Here is a 26,642-nt window from a genome sequence, read left to right as displayed (position 1 = left end):
AACGATTATACCACGTCGCAAGAGTATAATCACTCATCAAAACGCTCGGATTTTATTGGTTCATTAAAACATGAGTTTAATCACTGAATATTGACTAAATATTCATTGAATAATCACTGAATAATCATTGAATAATCACTGAATAATCATTGAATAATCACGGAATAATCACTGAATAATCATTGAATAATCATTGAATAATCACTGAATAATCAACGAATAGTTGAATATTCATGACTATTCATGAATAATCAAGCATGAATATTTGTTTGAATGAATTATTCGAATAATCGAATAAATTTATGGATGAATATTCGAATACGAAAAGGCGAAAAAGTCCCAGCCCTACTTGGGATCATTGAAATGCCGTTTTTTTCTACCAGAATCCAACCTCAAAACGCATGTATATGTATGTAACGTAATTACAAGCGCACGATTCTGACATAGTAGGTATGTATGTAAGCACTTGAGAGCTGAACTCGGTGGGAACATAGGCCGATTGGGGTTCCTATGACGAGAAATTGATCATCAAGATAACGCTTGCTGCGGGGGAGTTCGTGATACCACCACGAGCTGCATGAATGAGCCTTGCGTCGAGCCAGGTAGGTACCACCTATTCAGTATACACCTCTCTTGGTTCCCGGTTACGTGTCGTGGTTCTCTTCGGTTCTGCCGGCCGAAGAGCGTGTCTACTAGCGATTTTCAATTTGAACAAGAAGTTACAGTTTGTTTCTTTCAGTTTTTCAGTACTACATCCTTGTTTTATCACCGTGTCAGAATGAAGTGAGTCGAAAAAAGTTTTCTTTATTTCAGTATCGTATTGTGTTCATTACAGTTCTAAAAACAGTGCTGTGATGATTTCATTACAGCATCGTTTTCAGTTATATTTTTCGTTCTGTGGTTGTCTACACAGACTTACAATCTTATCAAAATTCAAATGGTCAATATAATATAATTTGGATTGAAAAAATATCGTCTAATACTCGTTGCAGGAGGCAATTCCAACATTCATGCGTTCGAAAACTCGCTCCTTCGTCGCATTCGTGTTGGAATATAGAAGCCCATTCTGCAACTTGTTTTAGAACATACTATTGTCAAGTAACGTGGCTAAAACAAGGTATTTCTTGGTATATTCACTTTCAATTTTGTTTATTGGCAGGGCTGCCGCTATACGTTCTCAACTTTATCAAAGGACGTTTTGTCTATTTTATCAAAAAACGGCCTGCATTGTTTATAAATACGACGCTCTATAAGAATATAGTAAAAAGATTAAAAGTAAAGGTGAATTCATGTATCTATTTGTATTTTCATAAGTATATGTATAATCCAGTAGATAAATATTTTACCTAGAAAAAATTCCGAACTTGATGAAACTTCTACAGGATGTTTGTGGGTGCTGTGGCATGACTCTATCAAGTTATCCAACACGAGGACCCTGTGCTTACTTGAGGAGGGCCGAAGAACCTCAACATTTTCGGTCTTTTTTCAGTTTTTTGCTCCTAACTTCTAAACTGAGTAGTTTTAGACCAGAACGTTTATTTTCAAAGTTGTAGACCATTAAACTCTCTACACCTTTTTATTCACATGCTTTTTCGTAAACCCAATATCAATTGAGATACAGTCGATCAAAATAATAGTCCAGTGACAAAGCAAAAAAATTGGATCTGCTGGAAAAAATTCCGAACTTAATGAAACTTCTACAAGTTGTTTGGGGGTGCTGTGGGATGATTATGTCAAGTTATCCAACACAAGGACCCTGTGCTTACTTGAGGAGGGGCTGAAGAACCTCAACATTCCGGACTTTTTTCGGTTTTTTGATTATAACTATCAACTTAATCAGTTTTCAACCAGAACGTTCATTTTCGAAGTGGTAGATAATGTAATTCCTTATAATTTTGTTTCCTAAAACTTGTTTTTAAACCTTATATTAACCGAGATACAGCCAATCAAAATCAGAAGAATTTTCTCAAAATGTCAAAAATTGACAAAAAACAGAGGTTTTGACCCTCTAACTAACAATTACCGTTCTATGGTAATTATAGTAATTACTCATTAATATCGTCATATTGAACATAGGGAGGTGGAGGGGGGAGGTAGCTTTGACTAAAAGCCTATGTTTATGTGAAGAGTAGATATTTCAATGTTACCGTGGCATGTTATCACCTTACTGTAAATTCCTATCAACCCATTATTATTTTGAATCCCAATAATCAGATCAACTGGGTTAAATCAATAAATAATAACCAAGAATTAATTGAAAATAATGATTTTATATAACCCGAAAAAAGTCCGGAAATGTTGAGGTTCTTCGGCCCTCCTCAAGTTAGCACAGGGTCCTCGTATTGGATAACTCGACAGAGTCATCCCACAACTCTCGAACAATCTGTAGAAGTTTCATCAAGTTCGGAATTTTTTCCAGCAGACCCCACTTGTTTTGCTTTGACTACTGTACAGGGTGGGCAAATTTCGATGTTTTAGCACTACAACTTTTGAACCAGAGGAGATAGACAAAATCTGATACCCACTTCTCGATCTCTTTTTCTGAGAAACTAACAAGGGTAGTATTCATTTTTGGCCACCTTCTTTTGTTTTCGAGTTATAAGCGAAAATTGGAAAAATGGCTATATCGAAAAACATTTATATCTCCGCTAATACTGATGATAGAGCTCTGAAATTGAAACATTATACAGGCACTTTTTTACGTAGAATCCAGTGGCGTGCTCGTATTTTCAAAAGGGTTTTTAATTACGAAGCTATGACCCAAAGTTATGTTTTTTTAAATGAGAACACTAGATTTTTGTGCCATTTTCTGAAAGCTTAATTTTTCCTGATTTCAAAAATATATAACATCGTATGATTCGTAGCAAAATGAATAACAGAAAATGGTCAAAAACCTTTTTTTCCTTAAGAGTCTCAATATTTCTATGGTTTCAACTGTTGATGAGCCTTCCTATAACAAGAGCAGTGTCTTTCCGTCAATCTGATTATTTCTATGCTTCTCACTTATTTCTACAAAATTCGAATCTATATTTATTTTATACAAATAGTTTCGAAAAGATAAACGAACTTGGAAAAAGGTTCCTAGGTAGCTTGAACACAGTTTCAAATATTCGTCTATTGAAATATCGAGAAGAGGTGTCGACTGTGCATTGTGCAATTGTTGTCATTATTAGGTGAAATATTATTTCTTGTTTGTCCCTTCGTAATTAAAATGTTGAGTTCAATCAGATATGCATTGTTTCATATGCTGTTTAAAATGGATTGGTACTTGTGCGTATTGATTCTGGAGACCTATGTAAATAATCTCCTGATACATGCATCTCATTACAACTCTTTCGATTGAAAAATTCGATCTTGTGGTTTCTCCGTTATTTCCAAATCAATTTTTAGATAAAAAATTTATAAAACATATCTAGATTCGAATTTTGTAGAAATAAGTGAAAAGCATAGAAATAATCAGATTGACGGAAGGACACTGCTCTTGTTATAGAAAGCTCAATTTTTCTGTGTTCATCAACAGTTGAAACCATAGAAATATTGAGACTCTTAGGTGAAAAGAGGTTTTTGGCCATTTTCTATTATTTATATTGATCCGACTCATACAATGTTATATATTTTTGAAATCAGGAAAAATTAAGCTTTCAGAAAATGGCACAAAAATCTAGTGTTCCCATTTAAAAAAACATAACTTTGGGTCATAGCTTCGTAATCAAAAACCCTTTTGAAAATACGAGCACGGCACTGGATTCTACGTAAAAAAGTGCCTGTATAATGTTTCAATTTCAGAGCTCTATCATGAGTATTAGCGGAGATATAACTGTTTTTCGATATCGCCATTTTTCCAATTTTCGCTTATAACTCGAAAACAAAAGAAGGTGGCCAAAAATGAATACTACCCTTGTTAGTTTCTCAGAAAAAGAGATCGAGAAGTGGGTATCAGATTTTGTCTATCTCCTCTGGTTCAAAAGTTGTAGTGCTAAAACATCGAAATTTGCCCACCCTGTACTATAAACTATCGACTATATCTCAATTGATATTAGGTTTACGGAAAAGTTTGTGAATACAAATTGTAGAGAATTCAATGATCTACAACTTTGAAAATAAACGTTTTGGTTTGAAACTACTTAGTCGATAGGTTATGAGCAAAAAACTGAAAAAAGTCCGGAAATGTTGAGGTTTCCGGCCGCCCTCAAGTTAGCAAAAGGCCCTCGTTTTGGATAACTTGACAGAGTTATTCCACAACACCCCCGAACAACCTGTAGAAGTTTCAATAAATTCGGAATTTTTTCCAGCAGACCCACTTTTTTTGTATTTGTCTATTGGACTAATAGTTGGAGAGCCTATTCGATTTAACAAAAATTGGCTCTTTGCAATTTAATTATTTTATTACTACACAGAGTGGTAGGTATTTTCACTAAGAAAACATTTTTGTGTCAAAGAGTATGTCTTGTTTCATTAATTGACTTTGCGCCCCTTCAATTTGGCGCCCTGGCAAAATGTCCAGTTTGCCGGTTCTTGCGGTCCTGTTATTGTTATTTGGTATGTAAATTACTGGTTCGAATGAAATGAATACTATATTCAGAACTAACATAGTGTGAACTTGTAAGGCATTTTTCAACCTTTACCAACTGTATTAATTATACGACACTACAATGAAATCAAAATCATTTGCGCGCTTGTTCAAATTTGTGAGTCCTCCGCTGCAATATTTTTGATTCAATCTTCTAAACATGAATTCGAAGTCGAAATTTATTTGTTTGTGATATATAATGAAGATATAGAATTCCTTTCGAAACAAAGTCATTTTTCACTGTTTTGAAACATTTCTCTTGAGGGAACGGAAAGGAATGTTAAATATTATCTGAATAATTTTTTTTGAGAATTTTTCTTCAGATATTTCGGCAGTTATAAAAATCAATTCTTTATATGAGAGCATTAAATTATAGAAGAAGATTCTGCATTGAAATTTTTGTACTTCGAAAAAATCACCCTTTTTTTGAAATTTGCAAAATCTTCCTTAATGAAAACTGCCTTGTTTGGTTTCAATTTGACCCCCTTCGAGAATTTCTTGGACAAAAACAAATTTAAATAAGGAAATATTTTTCAATTCTATCTTGTTCTCCCTTTTTTTTTTCCAATATGTACAGGGTGGGCAAATTTCGATGTTTTAGCACTACAACTTTTGAACCAGAGGAGATAGACAAAATCTGATACCCACTTCTCGATCTCTTTTTCTGAGAAACTAAAAAGGGTAGTTTTCGTTTTTGGCCACCTTCTTTTGTTTTCGAGTTATAAGCGAAAATTGGAAAAATGGCGAAATCGAAAAACAGTTATATCTCCGCTAATACTGATGATAGAGCTCTGAAATTAAAACATTATACAGGCACTTTTTTACGTAGAATCCAGTGGCGTGCTCGTATTTTCAAAAGGGTTTTTAATTACGAAGCTATGACCCAAAGTTATGTTTTTTTAAATGGGAACACTAGATTTTTGTGCCATTTTCTGAAAGCTTAATTTTTCCTGATTTCAAAAATATATAACATTGTATGATTCGGATCAATATAAATAATAGAAAATGGCCAAAAACCTCTTTTCACCTAAGAGTCTTAATATTTCTATGGTTTCAACTGTTGATGAACACAGAAAAATTGAGCTTCCTATAACAAGAGCAGTGTTCTTCCGTCAATCTGATTATTTCTATGCTTTTCACTTATTTCTACAAAATCGAATCTAGATATGTTTCATAAATTTTTTATCTAAAAATTGATTTGGAAATAACGGAGAAACCACAAGATCGAATTTTTCAATCGAAAGAGTTGTATTGGGATGCATGTATCAGGAGATTATTTACATAGGTCTCCAGAATCAATACGCACAAGTACCAATCCATTTTAAACAGCATATGAAACAATGCATATCTGATTGAACTCAACATTTTAATTACGAAGGGACGAACAAGAAATAATATTTAACCTAATAATGACAACAATTGCACAATGCACAGTCGACACCTCTTCTCGATATTTCAATAGATGAATATTTGAAACTGTGTTCAAGCTACCTAGGAAACTTTTTCCAAGTTCGTTTATCTTTTCGAAACTATTTGTATAAAATAAATATAGATTCAAATTTTGTAGAAATAAGTGAAAAGCATAGAAATAATCAGATTGACGGAAGGACACTGCTCTTGTTATAGGAAGGCTCATCAAAAGTTGAAACCATAGAAATATTGAGACTCTTAAGTAAAAAAAGGTTTTTGACCATTTTCTGTTATTTATTTTGATACGAATCATACAATGTTATATATTTTTGAAATCAGGAAAAATTAAGCTTTCAGAAAATGGCACAAAAATCTAGTGTTCCCATTTAAAAAAACATAACTTTGGGTCATAGCTTCGTAATTAAAAACCCTTTTGAAAATACGAGCACGCCACTGGATTCTACGTGAAAAAGTGCCTGTATAATGTTTTAATTTCAGAGCTCTATCATCAGTATTAGCGGAGATATAAATGTTTTTCGATATCGCCATTTTTCCAATTTTCGCTTATAACTCGAAAACAAAAGAAGGTGGCCAAAAATGAATACTACCCTTGTTAGTTTCTCAGAAAAAGAGATCGAGAAGTGGGTATCAGATTTTGTCTATCTCCTCTGGTTCAAAAGTTGTAGTGCTAAAACAACGAAATCTGCCCACCCTGTACACAGTTTACCATTTTTTTATCTAAGCAGTTTTTCACTGACACAGCTCAAAATGTTGAACCCAAATTAGCAATTATATTTGATTTGTCATGAACGCACTAAAATAACATGGAATTAAGACACTGATTGTGGACTTGCTTTTGTTCTTTTCATTCTCTGGTTTCTTTGGAATTTTATTGTGTCAACGAGAATTTAAATCTCATTGTTAATTTTTATTCAATATTCTGACCCGACTTCCAACAATAGTGATTATAGAAAATTATAATCCTAGGGACTAAAGTGGTATTTTTGATCCCACGTCGAAATGTTTGAAAGATATCATATTATATGTATCTATGATCAGTTAAAAATAATGCCTTCATTAACAAATAATTAATTTGTCAAAAACGTGTCAGATTAGAAGTATTGTAGTCGTAGAGTTCTAATACAATTGTTAGTCTAGTTACGGGATGTCAATCATTTTTAATCATAAGGGATTGAAAGTATCATTCTGCTATCTAAAATTAGGAATTAAAAACATTGATTCAATCCCTAAAGTACATAAACTATATTTAGAAACCGGAGAAAAAGTCATTCATCCGATTCAATATAGGTTGCATTCAAAAAAAAATAATGTCGCCTTTTACTTATTTTATTTCAAATGTAAATTGAGAATCTTTTGACTTTCCAATATATTGTAAATTATGAAAAATCAAGTAGATCATTAGGAACAAATCAACCAGGTATCTAAAAGTTCGCATAGAAATATATATAAACTCATTGAAATAACACTCGATACTCGGGATTTATTGGTGTTATCCTCAACAATTTTCTCAATTCAAAAACTTGACGAAATTATCTCGAAATTCACTACTCTTCTATGATTTTTCAATTTCAACAAACCCATCACTTCAAAATACAGAGAAAAAGAAAGTAGTAAATTGGGAACTAATTGTAGTTAACTAGTTTGGAATTGAACTTGATTGCTAATATAATCTATAATATCATCAGAATCAATTGTTGAATCTACAAAAATTTCAGTTTTTTTGGCAATTTTTAATAATCACTCATCTTCGTCTTCTCCCTAGACGTGTATTTCGGTCAAGTTAAGCTAGGAACCATTTTTTAAAGATGAAAACAGCGCCGTTAGTTTAAATGTAGGTATGTAAATATTTCACGGACGAGGGTGTTATTTCAACTTCAGTAGAATAAAAAAATAATAAAAGAAAAAATGTCTCATTGAATTTTTGTTATTCGAAATGCGAATACGAATACGAAAAAAATAATCATACATAATTATGACAGACACATAGATACTTCTTGAATTCGATAAAAGTTCATAGAATTAGGCTCTAACAGCTCACTGAACCTGGATAAGGATAACGTGTTCCCAACACTTATTTGGAAAATATCCCAAGAAGTCAAAACTTAAATAATATTTGTTAATAATCATTTAGGATGAAATTTAAAATTATTCACCTTTTTCCACTGTTAGTCATCACCCAGACTTAGTCATCTTATAATAATTATTATTTTGAATCAAGGTCGTTGCGACTCGATCAGCCTTCTGGGAACTGCGATCACATGAATTTTTTTTGATCTTAGCTCTACCCATTCAGACGAAACCAAGGGCGCCGTCGTTACTGTTAACGAAACTGACAACATCCTGAAGAGCCTTGTCTGTTATCTCATGAGTATCCAGGAGTGGTTCTTAGGCTAGTCAACCCTGGATATTTGCACACCATGTGCTCAGCTATTTCTACTCCCTTTCCACTGAGTCTGCAAAAATCTCAACTTCTCCTTTCTCATGCGGTACAAAAGATATTTGAACTGACAATGGCCTCTCAGCGCTCCCAGCATTACCCGAAGATCAGCTCGTGGTAGCTTCAAGAGATTTCTAGTATAGGTCGGTGAAAGCACCAAAAATTTTTTGCCTGAACCTTCAGAGGGTTATTCTATTATCCAACTCCTGTTAGTTATCTTACTCGGCTTTTCGTCTAAAGTATTTTTGAATGATTAATAACGTCCTCTGTCCTTCCATGAAAACTTTTGGAGTTAAAATTAAGATGATGTAAGCTGCTTGGGTACAAGAAGATAACAGACATTCGGATTCATTATGTTAGTTTGGATGAAATGGAGATAAAGTGCAATGGGAAATTATTGCCACTAAAATATGCCTGGTAATACTGATTATCCATTTTTAAAGATACCGGTACATAGAGAAATTTATACAGCTCTCGCGAACAAAGCTGCTGTATTATAAGACATCTCTTCTGTGTCAAATGGGCGAGTCAATTGATGACATTCGTAGGCAGATAATCAGAAAAGAAAACTACCGACTATCTCAGGAAAGTAGGTACACTTTGATAGGATAGCTCTTGATCCTTTCGATTTGAAAGCGAAAGGTCCAAATGAGATTGTTGGATTTATGAGTATCTATAACACCGATAATCATGGATAAAATAATGAACAGCGTAAAGAAGATGAATCACGGATACAACATGGGACATAAAATCATAAAGATCACGTGCTATGATGATCTGGTGCTGTTAGAGGATATTGAAAGTGGCCTTTAGTAGGACCTTCAGCCATTCAATAAAGAGGTTCAGAAGCTTGATATGAAAATATCCAACTATAAAACGAAGAGCATGATGATTGTCAGAGAATCATGCTAATGTAAGCTAAAGCTGAAGAACAAAATAATCGAACAGGCCTCTGAACTCAAATATTTGAGCACAATGATCTCACCCTATGGCAACTTGGGAAAGTGTGAGGGACCTAAGGAACACAATTTGGGCAAATAACCACATGACAAACACCAGAAAGGTGAGAATTCACACGGTGGAAACAAAAATAATGGCACGTACAAAAGAAATGAGATTGCTCAAGCAATTACGAGAAACACAGTAAGAGATCAAAGGAGCAGCAATGAGGTCAGAGAACAATTCCAAATTGAAGATATTGGAAGGAGGATCCGAGCGATAGGAAGATTCTGGAATAAACATCTAAAAGAGATGGGAGATGAGACATTGGCGAAGTTGGTGAGAAATAAGTATCTCATGGAAGACCGTCTAAAAGATATAAATATAGTTGGACCTCGATATCGCAGAAACAAAAAGAAGGGTGTTAAAGTGGGTGAAACTTGCTATTAGAAGAAGAAAGACTTCATGGTACTGGGTTTAAGAACAATATATTAAATTGGTCACAGTTCTGACATTCCAAGCTAACTGTCCTGTTGGGGTGAGATAAAACCTAGCGTTCACTTCTTGGAGAAAGTACATTACATTTAGTGTAGCTGGATAATATGAATAATGTATGAACTATCTCCAAGAAGAAGGCCATACTTGTTTGTCGTGATCACTGTGTTCACCAAATTCAAATATCTACGAGTATGTGTCTGGTATGAAGGGGAAGAGTTTATCCACTTTAAACCATTTGTTATTAGACAGCTGGTCCACGAAGTTTAAGTTGCCTGAAACTAGAGGGTGTTTTTTTTCGAGGTATATAACTTTAAGTTGGCATTACTGTTCAAATGGCGACCGATTCAACAGCTGTCAAGTGATTTATTCTCAGTTTGATTTGGCAATTCATCATGAATAGACTCACGCCTGAACATCGCTTGCAAATAGTGCAATTCCATTTCGAAAATAATGGTTCTGTGCGGAATACGTATCGCGCACTACGTCCATTAGCGATGAAGCGCAATGGCTACGTCAACAAACAAAACTGCCGCATTTGGAGTGAAGCTAATCCTCAAGTGTATGTCGAAACACCATTACATCCAGAAAAACTGACTGTTTGGTGCACTTTATGAGCTGGTGAAATCATTGGTCCATACTTCTTCAAAACGATGATGGCCAGAACGTTACAGTCAATGGTGATCGATGATAACTTTTTCATTCCTGAATTGAACAACTATGATGTCCAGGAGCTGTGGTCCCAACAAGACGGCGCAACATGTCACACAGCTCGTGCCAAAATCGATTTATAGAAAGACACGTTTGGTGACCGCCTAATTTCACGTTTTGGACTTGTGAATTGGCCAAGATCTTGTGATTTAACACCGCTAGACTACATTTTGTAGGGCTATGTAAAGTCATTGGTCTATGCGGTTAAGCCACAATCCCTTGACCATTTGGAAGACAACATCCACCGTGATATACGGCCACAAATGTTGGAAAAAGTCATCGAAAATTGGACGTCCAAATTGGACTACATCCGAGCCAGGCGTGGCGATCATATACCAGAAATCATATTTAAAATGTAATGCCACAAAATTATCTTGCGGATAAATAAAATTTATATCCATCGAATAATCCATCGTTGTTTTATTGCAATTTAAAGTTCTATAGCTCTAAAAAACACCCTTTAGTTGTAATCAGCTCATCATACTTGTTTTTTTTGTATCTTTCCTCAATGAAATGTCTTGCAATTGTAGGAATTTTCCCAAATCGGTTTGAATCATCTTCTTATATAATTCAGTATGTTATACATCTTCAATTGATTATATTTTCTATCAAACATTTATAAACCTCCCATTGTACTCAAAAACCTTTTATTGGAATATTTAGTTTTAACGAACCTTCCTAAGCATATCTCACTGTTTACATTACTGTTTATTCAGTATTGGCCACATCATTTTATTCATTATTTCAAATTACTGGCCAATAGATATCGTATCAATATTATCGTTTCATTCGATCTCACTGTAATGAGAAATTGTATTTCTCTACACGCTCTTCGATCACATAATAGGCAGTATCTTGATGAATCGCGTACTTCGCGCAACATTCTGTCAGAAAAAAACATTTACTTATATCTTACGCAGTCGTCGAAGATAACAGAGAACCGTTAACTTCAAAGAATTTCGTCTAGAACTTGATGAAAGACCATCAATTCATGTATGGACAACGTCTCAGAAATATAAAATAGTGATAACATTATATTTGATCTTACGGTATATAATTTATGAATTTTTATCACTAGATAAAGTACTATCTTTATGGATTATTGTTTCCAATTTATATATGTTAGTCCCTTCTTCCTATCATTTCATAAATTTGAATTTTATCTCCATTTATTTCAATGATGAGATTCAAAATATTGGAATTTTTACATTCGGATGAGAAAAATCTCTAGAGTTTACAAAAAAAATAACATTTCAGTATGTTTCAATTTGTAAGTTCAGAATATAAATGAATGGAATTATTACCAAATAAGAAAGCGATATGTGACAGTTGGCTCAAAATAGTCAGAAGTATTTTAGAAAAATTGGAAATCCCATGATAGTGAAAATAATTTTGGAATTCATCATTGAAATAATTGAGATACAATTGAAAAACCTTCCAATTTTCGAAATAATATAAAACAAAAACTAATTTCTTTTCTGGAAAAAATCAGTGAGTTAATTCTAAACTGCTATACGAAGTTTTCTTCCAAAAATTAAAAGAATTTGCATTGAAGAATTTAGAACCCCCCTTGAAGGAAACACTTTAGAAGGATGATTTTGAGAGCGAAGGAAGAAGCATAAACTGCAACACTCGTTCGCAGAAAATTTTCCATGATTTTAATCAGAGATATGGCATGAATCAAAGAAAACTATACTTCTTTGTGAAATTTGCTGATGTTATTTGAAGAATTTATTTTTTACCACTATTTTCTACATTCTTTCTCCCATGATTTTTCTCATTTCTTTCAGATATTTTATCAGATATATTCCTACATTCATCTTTTTTTTCAGATCGATTTGTTCAGAAGAATGGGACTTATGAATGAGTAATATGGGACAGAACTCATCCCAGATGGGTGGAGGATTCAAAGACAAAAAACTACCTCTGTTTTGGATGATGAGAAGAACCACATCAACACAAAATCCAAATCCTGAACAACCAATCAAATTCCAATACAAAACAAGACGAAAAAAAGCTAGCACAGAAAAAACTTTATTTCCTAATAATAATAATTTGAGAAAGTGTAGTGCAAACCATAATTTTCAAACATTGAATAATTTCTGCAGAAGTGACACAAACCAAACTGTTAATAATAAAAGTAATAAGTATTGTAAAGACAAAAACTCTAATGAAGTGAAGTGTCAAATCATAAAGACTCAAAATGCACCTTTGCGTACAAAATCCGAACCAAATCTTAATCAAGAGAGGGACAGACAAAGACACAGGCGAAAAAATTTGAAAACAAGAAGTCATTTTAGCGATGTCCAACAGTTCGGATATGAAATAAAAGATATTGATAGCTTCTTAGCAAAGGTAAGACAAAATCTAAATTTGTAGTTCATTTTCTCTTGAACCTTCTGGCCGATTGTAGCAATTATTTTTTTATTGTACCTTCATTCTTCAGGAACATAACTGTTCAAAAGCAGTTCTCAATTACATTTTTTGTTGTTATATACAATATATATAAAAATTCTAAATCTTCTGCTTGCTACCGTCATCCAGGGTAATCGATAAACATTCCCTCATGAGTGAAATTTCATAGTTAAATAAATCTGTCGGAAAAATTATTCCAATTTTGTAGTTCGTCATTCACTAGAAATGGAAGCGACGATTCACGTAATTTTTACGTTTTGGCTCAGGATGATCCAAAATCAGTGATTCATAAAAATTCCCAAGTTAGATTCTCGGTAAATTTTTTGTGCAATATCTACAACAATCGTTTGATTTGCCTTAATATTTTCGAAAATAGGTAGACAGGAGAATGTTATGAAAATTTAAGGAACATAATTTTGTTTGTTAGAAAACATTCCAATGGAAACATTGTGGTTGAAACATGATGGAGCTAATGCTTACAAACCAAAAAAAGTGCGCGAATATTTGACTGAGACTTTTGAAAAAAGATGGATTGGCAGAGGTGGAAATTTGGCTTGGCCTTCTCGATCCCTTTATCTGACACCCTTAGATTATTTATTATGTGGAGGTCTATGCGGGACACTGTCAGTGGGGAGCAACTGCTACAAAGAATTATTGATGTTTGAGATATTCTTGAATCTCAACCGAATACGATAGCGAAATCTTTGAAATAACTATATCAATGTGCTCAAAAACGTATTGAAATGGAGGGATACTATTTTGAACAATTCCTGCTGAACTAAAAATATTTTATTTATTTTGTTTTTGATTCATTGCTTTCAAGTTCAAATATTTTAAATTTATTTGCTGTTTTTGTTCTATTCTTCATCCAGTTTGTTGACTGAAAGTTTTGTCTAATAATTTGAGAGAAATTTAGGGATGGCATTCGTGAAGAGTGAAAAAATTTTCGAAATAATTCTTCCGATAAATTCAAGATTTCTTGATGAAAATTTTTTCATAAAGGAAAGTGTATTGATCACCTTGTATGACGGAGCCAAGTAGAGATTTAGAATTTCTATTTTTAATTAATTCCTTGTGTTAACGAAAACGAAAAAAAGTCATGATATTAAAGTACAGGGTGATCCAATATTCACGAAAATAGAAAAAGTCTGAAATTTTCCTAGTCCGGGTCTGATTTATTCTATTTCAGAAATATTGAAGGAAAAGGGTAAAGGGTGACAAAACTTCAAAAATTGGAATTATTCGGTGGATTAATTGAGTTATTGAACTAAAAAAAAATTCACTCTTAAGGAAATATTTATTGATCTCCCTGTATGACCGTGCCAAAACAGAGATTTAGAATTTTTATCATGAATTAATTGCTTGAGGTTACGAAAACGGAATAAAATCATAACGTTCACGTACAGGGTGATCCAATATTCACAAAAATAGGAAAAGTCTGAAATTTTCTTAGCCGGATCTGATTTACTCGATTTCAGAAATATTGAAGTAAGACTCCAGTAAAAGGTGACAAAACTCCAAAATTTTTAAATTATTCGATCGATTAGTTTAAAAGTTATTGAATTGTGAAACTTTACTCATGAGATGAACATCACCCTGTATATCCCAAATCAAGGCACTCAAGTGATTGAAACTTCTTGATACGAGTTCTCTATGATGTCCTTAATTCATGTTATCCGTTTGTCATATTCTTCCCGGAACACCATGTATAGAACAATATGCCAATAGTTTTTGAAACTAGGCAATATATTCTTGATATATTATTTTATATTTTTCTAAATAATATTTTTTGTCTTATATGTAGAACTAATATTTGTATTAATGTATTTTTCCTCTAAAGAACCAAATATTGGACAGAATGGCCTTTGCTTCACTTCTTTGACGGCATTTCAATGCTGGTACTACCACGGCCCGTGGGATATAATTCTCTTGTACCATCGCCATTCCTCAAGCAGGTCCATAGCTCACGATCAGTCGCAAACACGAAAGACCTAGGTGCCATTTAATCCTTCAAGATGTGCTATTAAGTCCGTCAAGATCACGAAGGTTGAAGGTGGATCGTACTTGTGAAATCATACAGGTTGCTCGGGTAATAAAACAATTTGTCAATTTTCACTGAACGCAAAGTTTGAAATTTTTTTTTTCATTTAATACCAATCATTTAAAAAATTATCCCAAATTGGTGATAAGCTGTGTCGATTAAATTAATTACATATACTGTGTCTGTAAAGTTTGGAATAAATTCATTTTTAGCTGAACAGACCATTTTAAGAAATTATCCTGAAACACGTCGATTTTTTATTTTAATTTACCGTTTTTTAAAATAATAATCTAAAATGTGAATTACTTACGAGTAATGACGTCACCGTCATTGTTTTTAAAAGGGACACCCCTATTTTGTCCCAATTTTCCGATTACTCTAGCTGAGCTGATACAAAAAATGTATCACATGTTGATTCCAATTGGTACAGGGTGGACAAAAGTACAATATGATAATAATAATAATAATATTATTACATTCACGAATACTAAAAATATTGTAGTACTAAACTTTCATTGAACACCAATAAATTACTAAACAAATGATGACATCTCACAAAAAATAGACGACTATTTTTTTTAAATTGATAAGAAATAATTTCTTTCATATTCTGTCTGCTAGACCACAAGTACCAAACATGTTTGGAAACATCTCATTTTTTTTAATCTAAAAATGTAACAAACTACAGTGTGTTACATTCAAACCAATTGCCGCTAGATATTAAGTATTTTTGATAATATTGTTAATTTAACTAATAAAGAATGGTACGTGTTACTTTATGAGCACACACAAAACTATTGTATTTTTGTCCACCCTGTTCCAATTGGAATCAACATGTAATACATTTTTGGAATCAGCTCAGCTAGAGTAATCGGAAAATTGAGACAAAATGGAGGTGTTTTAAAATACGGTAAATTAAAATAAAAAATTGACGTGTTTCAGGATTAGTTCCTAAAATGGTCTATTTAGCTAAAATTAATTTGTTCCATACTTTACGGACACAGTGTATAGTAAAAACACGACGAAGTTCTTATAAGGGTTCATTTTAGTACCTATTCGTATTTTCATAACTTGTTGACAGAGCCTGTTCGATGTCTTCTATAAAATTGGCGCTTGGCAATTTTTGATTTTACTGCAAAGAGTGGTACTTTTTTTAAGAAAACATAAAAAATTACTTAGCGCCTCTGCAAGTTGGCGCTCCGGCCGATTGTTCTTACAGGGTGTTCCTAAATCTTTTTTAATATTCTCCACAGATTGGGTGAATAAGTATCAAAACTTATGATTAATTACATCAATTACATATACATCACAGCTTACTGGATCTTATAATTACTTGCATTTTCCTGAGTATTACTGAAGAATTGTTTGACAAGAACCGACAAGAAAACAAAAAATGTTGTACTGGACCAGTGTTTCTTTCACATTTTTCTAAACTACCAGTGGTTCACCAAAAAAAATTTTTGATGGAAAGAAGTGAACACTCTTCCAGAAAAAATATCACTCTGTAGATTTGTATTCAAAATTAGCATATCACATGTAGAAAACTTTAAATTGGAATATCTATGCCAAATTTAAGTCAAATGTCTTGTGAATGGAAGGTGCTATCAGAAAAAAACTTAAAATTTAACATCTGTACCTATCTCGAAAACAATTAGTTTACGGACCCATGTTATAGAACATCCTGTATAGTCAACTATAAACTGGTGTCTTCTAAAATAAATTGCAATTTGAATGAAACACATTATATTGTAAAACACAGCATAGACAATTCTTCGATGCGAATAATTCAGTTCTTTGATAACTCTCTGATACAAAAAATGTTGATACAAAAAATGTTGATACAAAAAATCGAAAACAACGGGTAAGTGTATACCAATGATGAATGCAAAAATCACAGATGGCAAAACAAGGGAAACGCCGACAAAGCGGGTAGATAAAGGAAAATAATAAACCTCGGATATAGACGTGCTCTTAGTGCAATAAAAGAAATAAATAATAATAAACACATAAATCGTAAAAGGGTCGGATTTTCTTCTGCCTTGTCGATTTTAAAAAAATGTAAAGACATTATTGGTTCATTTTTTGGAAAAATATGGTAATTACCCCCAGAACCCTCCATGTCTACACCCTTGAATTCTATTATTATAATCAAATTATAAATCAAGTGAAATTTTTTTGAATAAATACAAAATTTCATTAAGGATTTCGAATAAATAAAACCATTTTATTTTCGAGGACATTTAGGTATCTCCCGATAATTATTATTTAAGAAGTATTCTCTTATCTCAAGCTGACCATCTTCCTCAAAAAACCTTCCCATGAATAACCCAGATATTTCTCTTCTCTAATGCGATCTATCTTTCCCGAAGAATCCTCCCACAACTCAATAATTATAGAGTACTCGATTCGTACGTTTCTCATTCGAACAACATTAATTTAAGTCGGTTTCTGTTGTCAGTCGTACGTGGTACAAATATAATATCATCTATAAGATTAATAATATTGATAGAAAATGTTCATAATTATACATGATTATGATCAATATAGTAATTAATGTGGAAAAGGGGAGGTATTGAAGAAAAAAACGACTCGTGTCATATAATTAACTATTTACATTATTCAAAAACATTTCAACTATAAATATAGGTACCTATAGACATAAGACACACGGAAGAAACGTTATTTGTATTGATCAAGAATATATTTCTCTAATTCTGTGGTTATTCCGTTCATTCTTCCACATCTTGTAGAACAAAATCGTGCGAGAATATATCAGAAACGCACAGTTTTCATGGTTATATTTTATTATTCTATGTTGGTACTCCGAACTTTCCGCCACGACTTTATCTGTCAATTCATCAATTTGCCTTAAAGAAATCAGGTCTGCCAACCAACATTTTTCAATACAAAAATCACAAAATTATATTAATGGAAATATTTCATTAATTTCAATGAAAATGCAATGAATTAGAGAAAATAATGTATAATACTCGTACAGAAGGCTCATTCTACCACTCGTTCATTCCAAAACTCGCCACTTCGTGGCTCGTTTTTGAATATTGATCTCGTGGAAGAATATCAATGCCTTCTGCACTTGTATTATAAATAACTATTCTTCCACTACTGACATAGAAAGTAGTCTACAGGATCCTGCAATAGTGCGTTTGGCTTCCATAGCTACCAAACCAGACGTTTTAGGAATTTAGTTGAAAAGCATTCCCTTTGTACTTTCAATTCTGCTTCTCAGGAAATTATTTTCTGACATGCAGGGTTTTCCCAAATAAAATTATTCAACAAATGAGTGATTTTTTAAATGGAACACCCTTTATATTTTCAATACTCTTCAATACCTCTATCATGACGCAAAATATTAGAGATATTTTTCAAACGGTACGGAACTTATTCAGAAAAAACTGCAAAATTTCTATGAGATAGTAGTTCGGTAAAAGCCCTCTACCGATTTCCAGAAGCGAAGGAAACATGAATTTAATCAGAATTTCTTTTAACTAAAAAATTTGCCTAGTCATCGTTCCTAAATGATCAACCTCTTTTATACAGGGTGTCCGTTATCAATGTCCAAATATGAAGAATTTCAAATTGTTTTTTCAAATGTAACACTCTGTATTTTTCCATGATGATTTCAGAAGTATCCTTAGGATTATTTTCACTCGTGTGTTCCTTTATTTTTTTTAAGTGCAAAATATAAAAATAACATATCACAAAATTTCTAGATTAGCGACAAAATAAAAACGAAAATGGAACGTAAGAATCACCAATATGGGACGTATGGCACGGACAGGATGGAGCAACAATCCTAAGATGATGTGTTTTGTTTCTTTTTTTTTATGCAGAATATAATGATGTGTATTCGAGTTTTATCCTTTTGGAATTGGTTAAAGTGTATTTAGTTTCTGTAGAATGAAGTTTATTTTAGTCACGTACAGAAAATTATATACAGGGTGTCCCGTAAAGACCTCGTCAAACCGAGGGAGAATGTAAATCAAAGGTTAACTCACCTGCTATGACAAAATTCCCATTATAAAAGTCTTACCGTTTTCGAGATATTTTTTTTTTTTTGAAAATAATGAATTTTTGCCGCTTTCAATAGTTTTGTCCTTACGGTTGGTACAATTTTACATATTTTTGGTTAATTTTTTCAGTAAAATAAAGCTGAAGAATGATTTTAACGTTTACATTAAAAACATCCTCCGAACATCATAAAGAGGGGCTATGAGAAATATTTTTATTGGAAATTTTGGTAGTGGATTATTTTGTTCATGAAGTTTAGCCCATCGTGGTGGAAAAAAAAATGTACCGAGCTACTGCTGCACATTACATCAATAAATTGTCTATGAATCTCCACAATTTGCATGGCTGGAATATCATAAATTCACACGAGGTGAGAGAAGATAGATCACAATATCGATTCAAGATCAATTTATGGACTGGAATATTTAATGGTGCAATTTTGGGCCCGATCGAACTGCCGCCATCACTGAACGCAAACAATTATTTGGAATTTTCAACCAACCAGCTGCCCATTTTATTGGAAAATGTGCCACTGGCGCTGCGACGTAGTCTGTGGTATCAACATGATGGATGCCCAACACATTACGGACTCGAAATTACCGCTAATTTAAATAGAACTTATCCCCACCAGTGGATTAGAAGAGAAGGTGAAATTTTGTGGCCCCCTCGTTCACCTGACCTAAATCCTATGAGAGAACGCATCCGCAATTCGGCTTCATCACGTATGGGTGTTGCGTATACTTTGTCTTTTAGGCAGCCCCAATATTAAAAGTCCAGAGGATTTAGGTCTTCATGTACCCAACCTTGGTACAGGAAGACTCTTCGCTCCAAATGATCTTATTGAAAAAATCTGGATCTGCATGATGTTTTCGCAAAATTTTCCGGCAAAATTGAATTTCGTTGAGGTGAATAATTATGCGAGTAATATTTTCGCACGTAAACAATTACCATTGTTCACTAAGTAATGCAATATCGAAGATTTCCTAACAGAATTGACAAACTTGATTTTGTCAGAAACGTACCCATTTGGATAAAAACAGCCATATCTTTTCTCTTTGAATAACAAATGACTTGTGTGATACCTCTTTGAAATCACTATAAAATAGACAATTTATTGGTGTAATGTGCAGCAGTAGCTCGGTACATTTTTTTTCCACCACGATGGGCTAAACTTCATGAACAAAATAATCCACTACCAAAATTTCCATTAAAAATATTTCTCATAGCCCCCCTTTGAAATGTTCGGAAGATTTTTTTAACGTAAACGTTGAAATCATTCTTCAGCAATATTTTACTGAAAAAATTTACCAAAAAGATGTAAAATTGTACTAACCGTAAGGACAAAACTATTGAACGGGGCAAAAATTCATTATTTTCAACAAAAAAAAAATATCTCGAAAACGGTAAGACTTTTATAATGGGAATTTTGTCATAGCAGGTGGGTTATCCTTTGATCTACATCCTCCCTCGGTTTGACGTGGTCTTTACGGGACACCCTGTATGTAATTATCTCTGTGACTTGTTCTTGTTTATTTCAATGAGAACGAATAAACATATCTATCTATCAGCTCGGCGTAGTGTATTATGAGTTGTTAAAACTGACTGAATCAATCACAGACGATAGTTATCGAACGCAATTGATGCGATTGAGCCGAACGTTGAAAGATAAACAACTTCAATACAATGAGAGAGATGATAAAGTGATTTCACAGCTCGACCCCATTTTGCGAATATGGTCAAGACATACTTGGAAACGTTGACATTGCTCCCTCGGACTATCACCTGTTTCAATCCATTGATGGCACACGGTCTAGTTGATCAGCACTTCCGGTCTTATGAAGAATTAAAAAAATTGGATCGATTCGTGGATCGCTTCAAAAGATAAGTTTTTTCAACACGGGATTTGCACGCAGGCGAAAGATGGGAGAACGTAGTACCCAGCCAGTAGTACTTTGAATCAAAATTGTATAACCAGTTTTTCACAATAAAGCCTCGAATTTCGGCAAAAAAAAACGGTGGAAGTTGTACGCCTATGTATGTATATGCAGAATGCTTAAGTAGAATATTAGGTGGATCGTATCATCTGAACTGCTCAAAATAACTTGATGATAAATCATAACTCATAAAATAAAAGCACTTTACTGTTATCCCCAATGGATGCATGAATAAATGAGCACTGACAACCTCCTGACAACAAGTTAGAGCTTCTCTCCCAAACCCCAATTGAATCATCTTCTTTTTTCTCAACTTTATTACAGTCTCTACCATCAGGTCACATAGCTCCTGAGAACAAGCACAGGCTATTAAGGTTATCATAACGCATGAATAAAAGAGCTCTGAAAATGTTCTGACACCAAGTCCGAGCTTCTCTGTCAATCTCCAATTGAACCATCTTTTTATTTCCAGGCAACAATTGACAAACCGGCCAACATTCCTGTTGTTTTAGCTTTTCCTAGTGTTCTCTATCAGACCAGGATAGGTGGTTATCAAGCAGAAATTTTTCTACCTCTTGGGATGGTTGTGAATGCAATTTTCAAGAATGAACACTGGCTGTATGTGCAAACTCCACACGCCGAAGAAGGATATGTTAGTTACGCTGCCTGTTTGCCCTTAGGTGAGATAATTATTTTTTTTTTCGTGTTGAAAACTTATAAAAATAGTCCAGGCGTTAGGTATCTTTAGCAGAAAAGTATTTTGGATTTAATGAAATTTTATAGGTTACTAAGAGGTCCTCTGGGATGCCCTTTCCTTATGTTAACTTGGGAAGAGGGAAAAATCATAATTTTTCTCATAGAGTATACAACATATATACAGGGTGTTCCAAATTAAGTCGGCACCATTACCATCTCCGTTATTATTGATGCTACGATGTCGGTTAAATGAACAAACTGGTAGCATTTTTAGTGGCTTTCTCGACGCCGAAAAAAAAATTGACAGTCGCGTTGTCATAATATTTCATAAAATGATATTTTTTTTTCAATGGAACACCCTATATTTTTTCGATTCGATAACATTCTCAACAACAAAGCTCATTTGACTTTTTTTGTAAAGGTGAAAATAAGACAGTTGTATTAATAGGAAACATTTATAACAAACGGATTTGATAAATCGCTATAAAATTTCGAGTAAATGTTCAAAAACATAGCCTTCTTGTTGAACACATATTTGGGCCCTTCTATCGACACCATTGATTCACAAAATGAATGCGGCTAGCGAAATGGCTTTAAGATCGAACTTATTGTTTTGTATATTAATACCAAATAGCTTAGTGGTGTCAATTGAGTGGTGCGACATGATGATCACGGGTTTCACGAGTTCACATCCCAGCACAGTTTTTTCTTTTTACTGTCTTATTTTGCTATCAGTAACAAAATATTGTCATTCGTATAAGTACAAAAAATGGGAGTTAGGACAATCATGAGGTGTTATTTGCCGAAAGAAATAAATATTTCAAAATAAGTCGCTCATTTTCCACTTTAGGAAGAAAGGTGATATGAGCTTTGTTGTTGAGAATGTTATAACGAATCGAAATGCATGAAAAAATATAGGGTGTTCCAATGAGAAAAATATCATATAATGAAATATTATGACAACGCGACTGTCAATTTTTGTTTGTTTTCGGCATCGAGAAGGCTATTAAAAATGCTACCATTTTGCCCATTTAACCGACATCGTAGCATCAATAATAACGGAGTTGGCAATGGTGACGACTCAATTTGGAACACCCTGTATGTATACCATACAGAATGTCCCGAAAAGACCACGTCAAACGAAACCGGAATAAAGATCAGAATGTGCTCTACCTGATGTGAAAAAATCGTTCATATGAAGTCTTACAGTTTTAGAGGTATTTGATGTTTTATGAAAATGTTGAATTTTTATTTCAAATACATACTCTCATGCCATAGGTTAATTAAATACTTTCGAATCAGTTTTTTCCCTTGAATATTTATGTGTCAATTTATGAACTGAAAAATAGTACAAAATATAATACAGGATTCTGAAAAAATGTTTAAAATTCACGTTTTGGAGAAAGGGATTTTTTTGTACAGAATTCGATCTGAGGAAGTGTGAGAAAAGCACTGGACTGACTGGACCTTTTCTGCATATTGAGTTGAAAAGTTACCCGCCTATTCTGTGAAGATTTCGAAAACGTGAAATACGGGTGATAACTTCATTCAGAAAAAAAGATATTCAAATGTTTACCGAAAATGGAACATATCTGTGGAAAACTGATTTTGTCATCTTTTCCACAAAATATTTCATTTTGCACACCCGATTCCTTTTTCAAAAATGCCTTTTTTTGTTAGTATTTTCAAAAATAAAAGAATAAAATAGTTACAACTGGAAGAGTTGCGATAAGACATGAAGATAAATAATAATAAATGTCCATTATTTTGTAGACAAAATATAACCTATTTTCAAATTCGACTCTTACGTTTTGGAAAACTTCAACTTGAATTTCTCGACTTGCTGTGCGTATTCTCACTTCCAATTCTTATATTTAGGGTGGTACCTTTTCAAATTGATACACTGTATATGATATACTTAGATATGTAGAATCCCCCATTTATATCTAATAAATAATCTATTTCATGAGTAGAAAATTCACATTCATTAAAATTAGGCATTGCTCAGGAGCTCTGGTCGTTTATTTCAATGAAATATCTATCAAAAACTACAATGTATAAAAGAACATTATTCACATAGTTCTGGTAGATCGGAATAATCCATTTTATGAGCTCAAAAATATGCTTTTTTCCATTACGTCTTTTTTCAAAATGCCATACTTCGGTTCTAAAAGTTGTGTAAATTGTGATGCTCTTCAACTTTGTACGAGAAAAATTTTCCATTTGACTTGTAGTTTTTGCGAAAAACCCAAAAGAAGTCGGAAAATTATGGTTTTTTCCTCTACCCCATTTAGCACAACGGCACAGCAGGACCTTTATTCAATTCAAAATATTTTCTAGCTGGACCGCCATTTTTTGACCTGGTGCCTCGATTCAAATCTTAACAATGAGATAAATTAGAACATAATTCTTCCCTTTCTAAATACAACACTTTTTTCTTCTTTATTGTTTTTCGTATACAGGGTGTCCCGGGAAGAATGCTACAAACGAATACCATAAATCAAGGTTATCATGGAGGACCCGTATCAAGATGTTTCAATCGCCTGAGTGCCTTCGTTGGGGATATACAGGGTGATGTTCATCTTATGAGTGAAATTTTACAGTTCGATAACTCTTTAACTAATCGACCGAATAATTTCAAATTTTTGAGTTTTGTCACTCTTTCCTATCGCCTTCCTTCAATATTTCTGAATTTGAGTAAATCAGATCCGGACTAGGAAAATTTCAGACTTTTCCAATTTCGTGAATATTGGATCACCCTGTACGTGAACATTATGTTTTTTTCCGTTTTCGGAACCACAAAGAATCAATTCATTATAAAAAATCTAAATCTCTGCTTGGCACGGTCATACAGGGCGATCAATAAACATTCCCTCACGAGTGAAATATTTTTAGTTCAATAAATCTTCAACAAATCCACCGAATAATTTCAATTTTCGAAGTTTTGTCGCCCTTTATTATCGCCTTCTTTCAATATTTCTGAAATCGAATAAATCAGATTCGAACTAACAAAATTTTGGACTTTTTCGATTTTCGTGAATATTGGATCACTCTGTACGTCAATATCATAATTTTTTTCGTTTTCGTAACCACAACGAATTAATTAATAATCAACATACTAAAACTCAGCTTGCCACCGTCATACAGGATGACCAATAAACAGTCCTTCATGAAAGAAGTACAACCGATTCAATCGAATAAGATAGCGAAATCTTTGAAACAACTATATCATATCAACGTGCTAAAAAATGTTTCAAAATGGAGGAATATCATTTTGAACAATATCTGCTGAACTGAAAATATTTTATTTTTGATTCATTGTTTTCAAGATCGAATATTTTCAATTTATTTGCTGTTTTTGGTCTATTCTTTATCCAGTTTGTTGAAAAAGTTTTCTTGAATAATTTGAGGAAAATTGAGGTGAGACATTCGTGGAGGGTGAAACAACTTCAATTTTCGAAATAATTCTACCGATAAATTCAAGATATCGTGAACTATGAAATTTCTTTCATGAAGAAATGTTTATTGATCACCCTGAATGATGGCGCCAAGCAGAGATTTGAAATTTTCGTTATGAATTGATTCATTGTGGTTACGAAAACGAAAAAGAATCATAATATCAATATAGAGGGTGATTCAATATTCAAGAAAATAAAAATGGTCTTAAATTTTCCTAGTCCGGATCTGATTTATTCGATTTCAGAAATATTGAAGGAAGGCGATAGTAAAGAGCGACAAAACTTCGAAAATTGAAATTATTCGGTGGATTTGTTGAAGATTTATTGACCTAAAAATATTTCACTCATGAGGGAATGTTTATTGATCAACCTGTATGACCGTGCCAAACAGAGATTTAGAATTTTTATGATGAATTGATTCTTTGTGGTTCCGAAAACGGAAAAAAAATTATGTTCACGTACAGGGAGATCCAATATTTACGAAAATAGAAAAAGTCTGAAATTTCCCCACTCCGGAACTGATTTAGTTGAATTCAGAAATATTGAAGGAAGGCGATAGGAAAGAGTGACAAAACTTCAAAATTTGAAATTATTCGGTAGATTAGTTAAAGAGTTATTCAACAGTGAAATTTCACTCAAAAGATGAACATCACCCTGTATATCCCAAACGAAGACACTCAGGCGATTGAAACCTCTTGATACGGGTCCTCCATGATGACTTTAATTCATGGTATTCATTTGTCGCATTCTTCCCGGGACACCCTGTATATTTGTGGTCTAATTTATAACGATGATAATCAACTTATGATTACAAATCAGTGTTTTTCAAAATTTCAGGCATAATACCCCCCGCCGATGATGATGAGAATGGTCCCTGCTGGGAAAAGAGTACTGACATATTTCCAAAACCATCTGGAAACATCAGCGATACTGAAAAATTAAGTTTGAAATCATGTTCCGCCGAAGATAACCGACAAAGGAGAAGGTCTAGGAATTCTATAACTAGTTACGGTGAGAAAAGCGTGGATGGTCTTTACCTAAAGGCAACTGCTTCTTCTAGAGGAATGGGAGTCAGACATACCTTACTAGTAATTACAAAAAACTATGATGGAATGGAAAAAAATGCGATGAAGGTTAGAGAAGGTGAAGTGGTATTTCTGCTCAATTCTAGTGTCCAAGGATGGTTTTGGGTCAAGAATAAGGAAGGATGTGAAGGTTTCATTCCAGCAGCAATTGCTGGTCATGGATTTCTGTGAAAAATATGAGGTTCCTCAAATACGTACACCTGTTTGTATATAATGATTAAAATAAATTGACTACAAAATTTTTTCTCATATAAATTGTACTACCCTTACACTACTACTACTAGTACTAGTACTAGTACTACTTGTACTACTTGTATTGATACGGTGAGGGTGAAGCTAGGTTGACAAGGGTAGTGCATGGCGTTCGATGATTTCACTTTTTTTTTCTCGGGAACGAAATG

The 26,642-nt window shown here is 33.4% G+C and overlaps 1 protein-coding gene across 1 annotated transcript; it reads left to right on the top strand.

Moving 5' to 3' along the window:
- The first annotated feature begins 647 nt into the window (after positions 1–647).
- LOC123680786 lies at positions 648–26,482 on the top strand. Its single transcript, XM_045618864.1, has 4 exons — positions 648–783; positions 12,416–12,938; positions 21,475–21,682; positions 25,994–26,482. Exons 2-4 carry the CDS (start codon positions 12,447–12,449, stop codon positions 26,410–26,412), a joined length of 1,119 nt encoding a protein of 372 aa, XP_045474820.1. The 5' UTR covers positions 648–783; positions 12,416–12,446; the 3' UTR covers positions 26,413–26,482.
- The last annotated feature ends 160 nt before the right edge of the window (positions 26,483–26,642 follow it).

The sequence above is a fragment of the Harmonia axyridis genome, chromosome 5 (assembly GCF_914767665.1).
Source record: "Harmonia axyridis chromosome 5, icHarAxyr1.1, whole genome shotgun sequence".
In the NCBI taxonomy this organism is placed as follows: Eukaryota; Metazoa; Arthropoda; class Insecta; order Coleoptera; family Coccinellidae; genus Harmonia; species Harmonia axyridis.
Note: the sequence above shows the minus strand (reverse complement) of the source record. Positions and strands in the feature narration are given on the sequence as shown.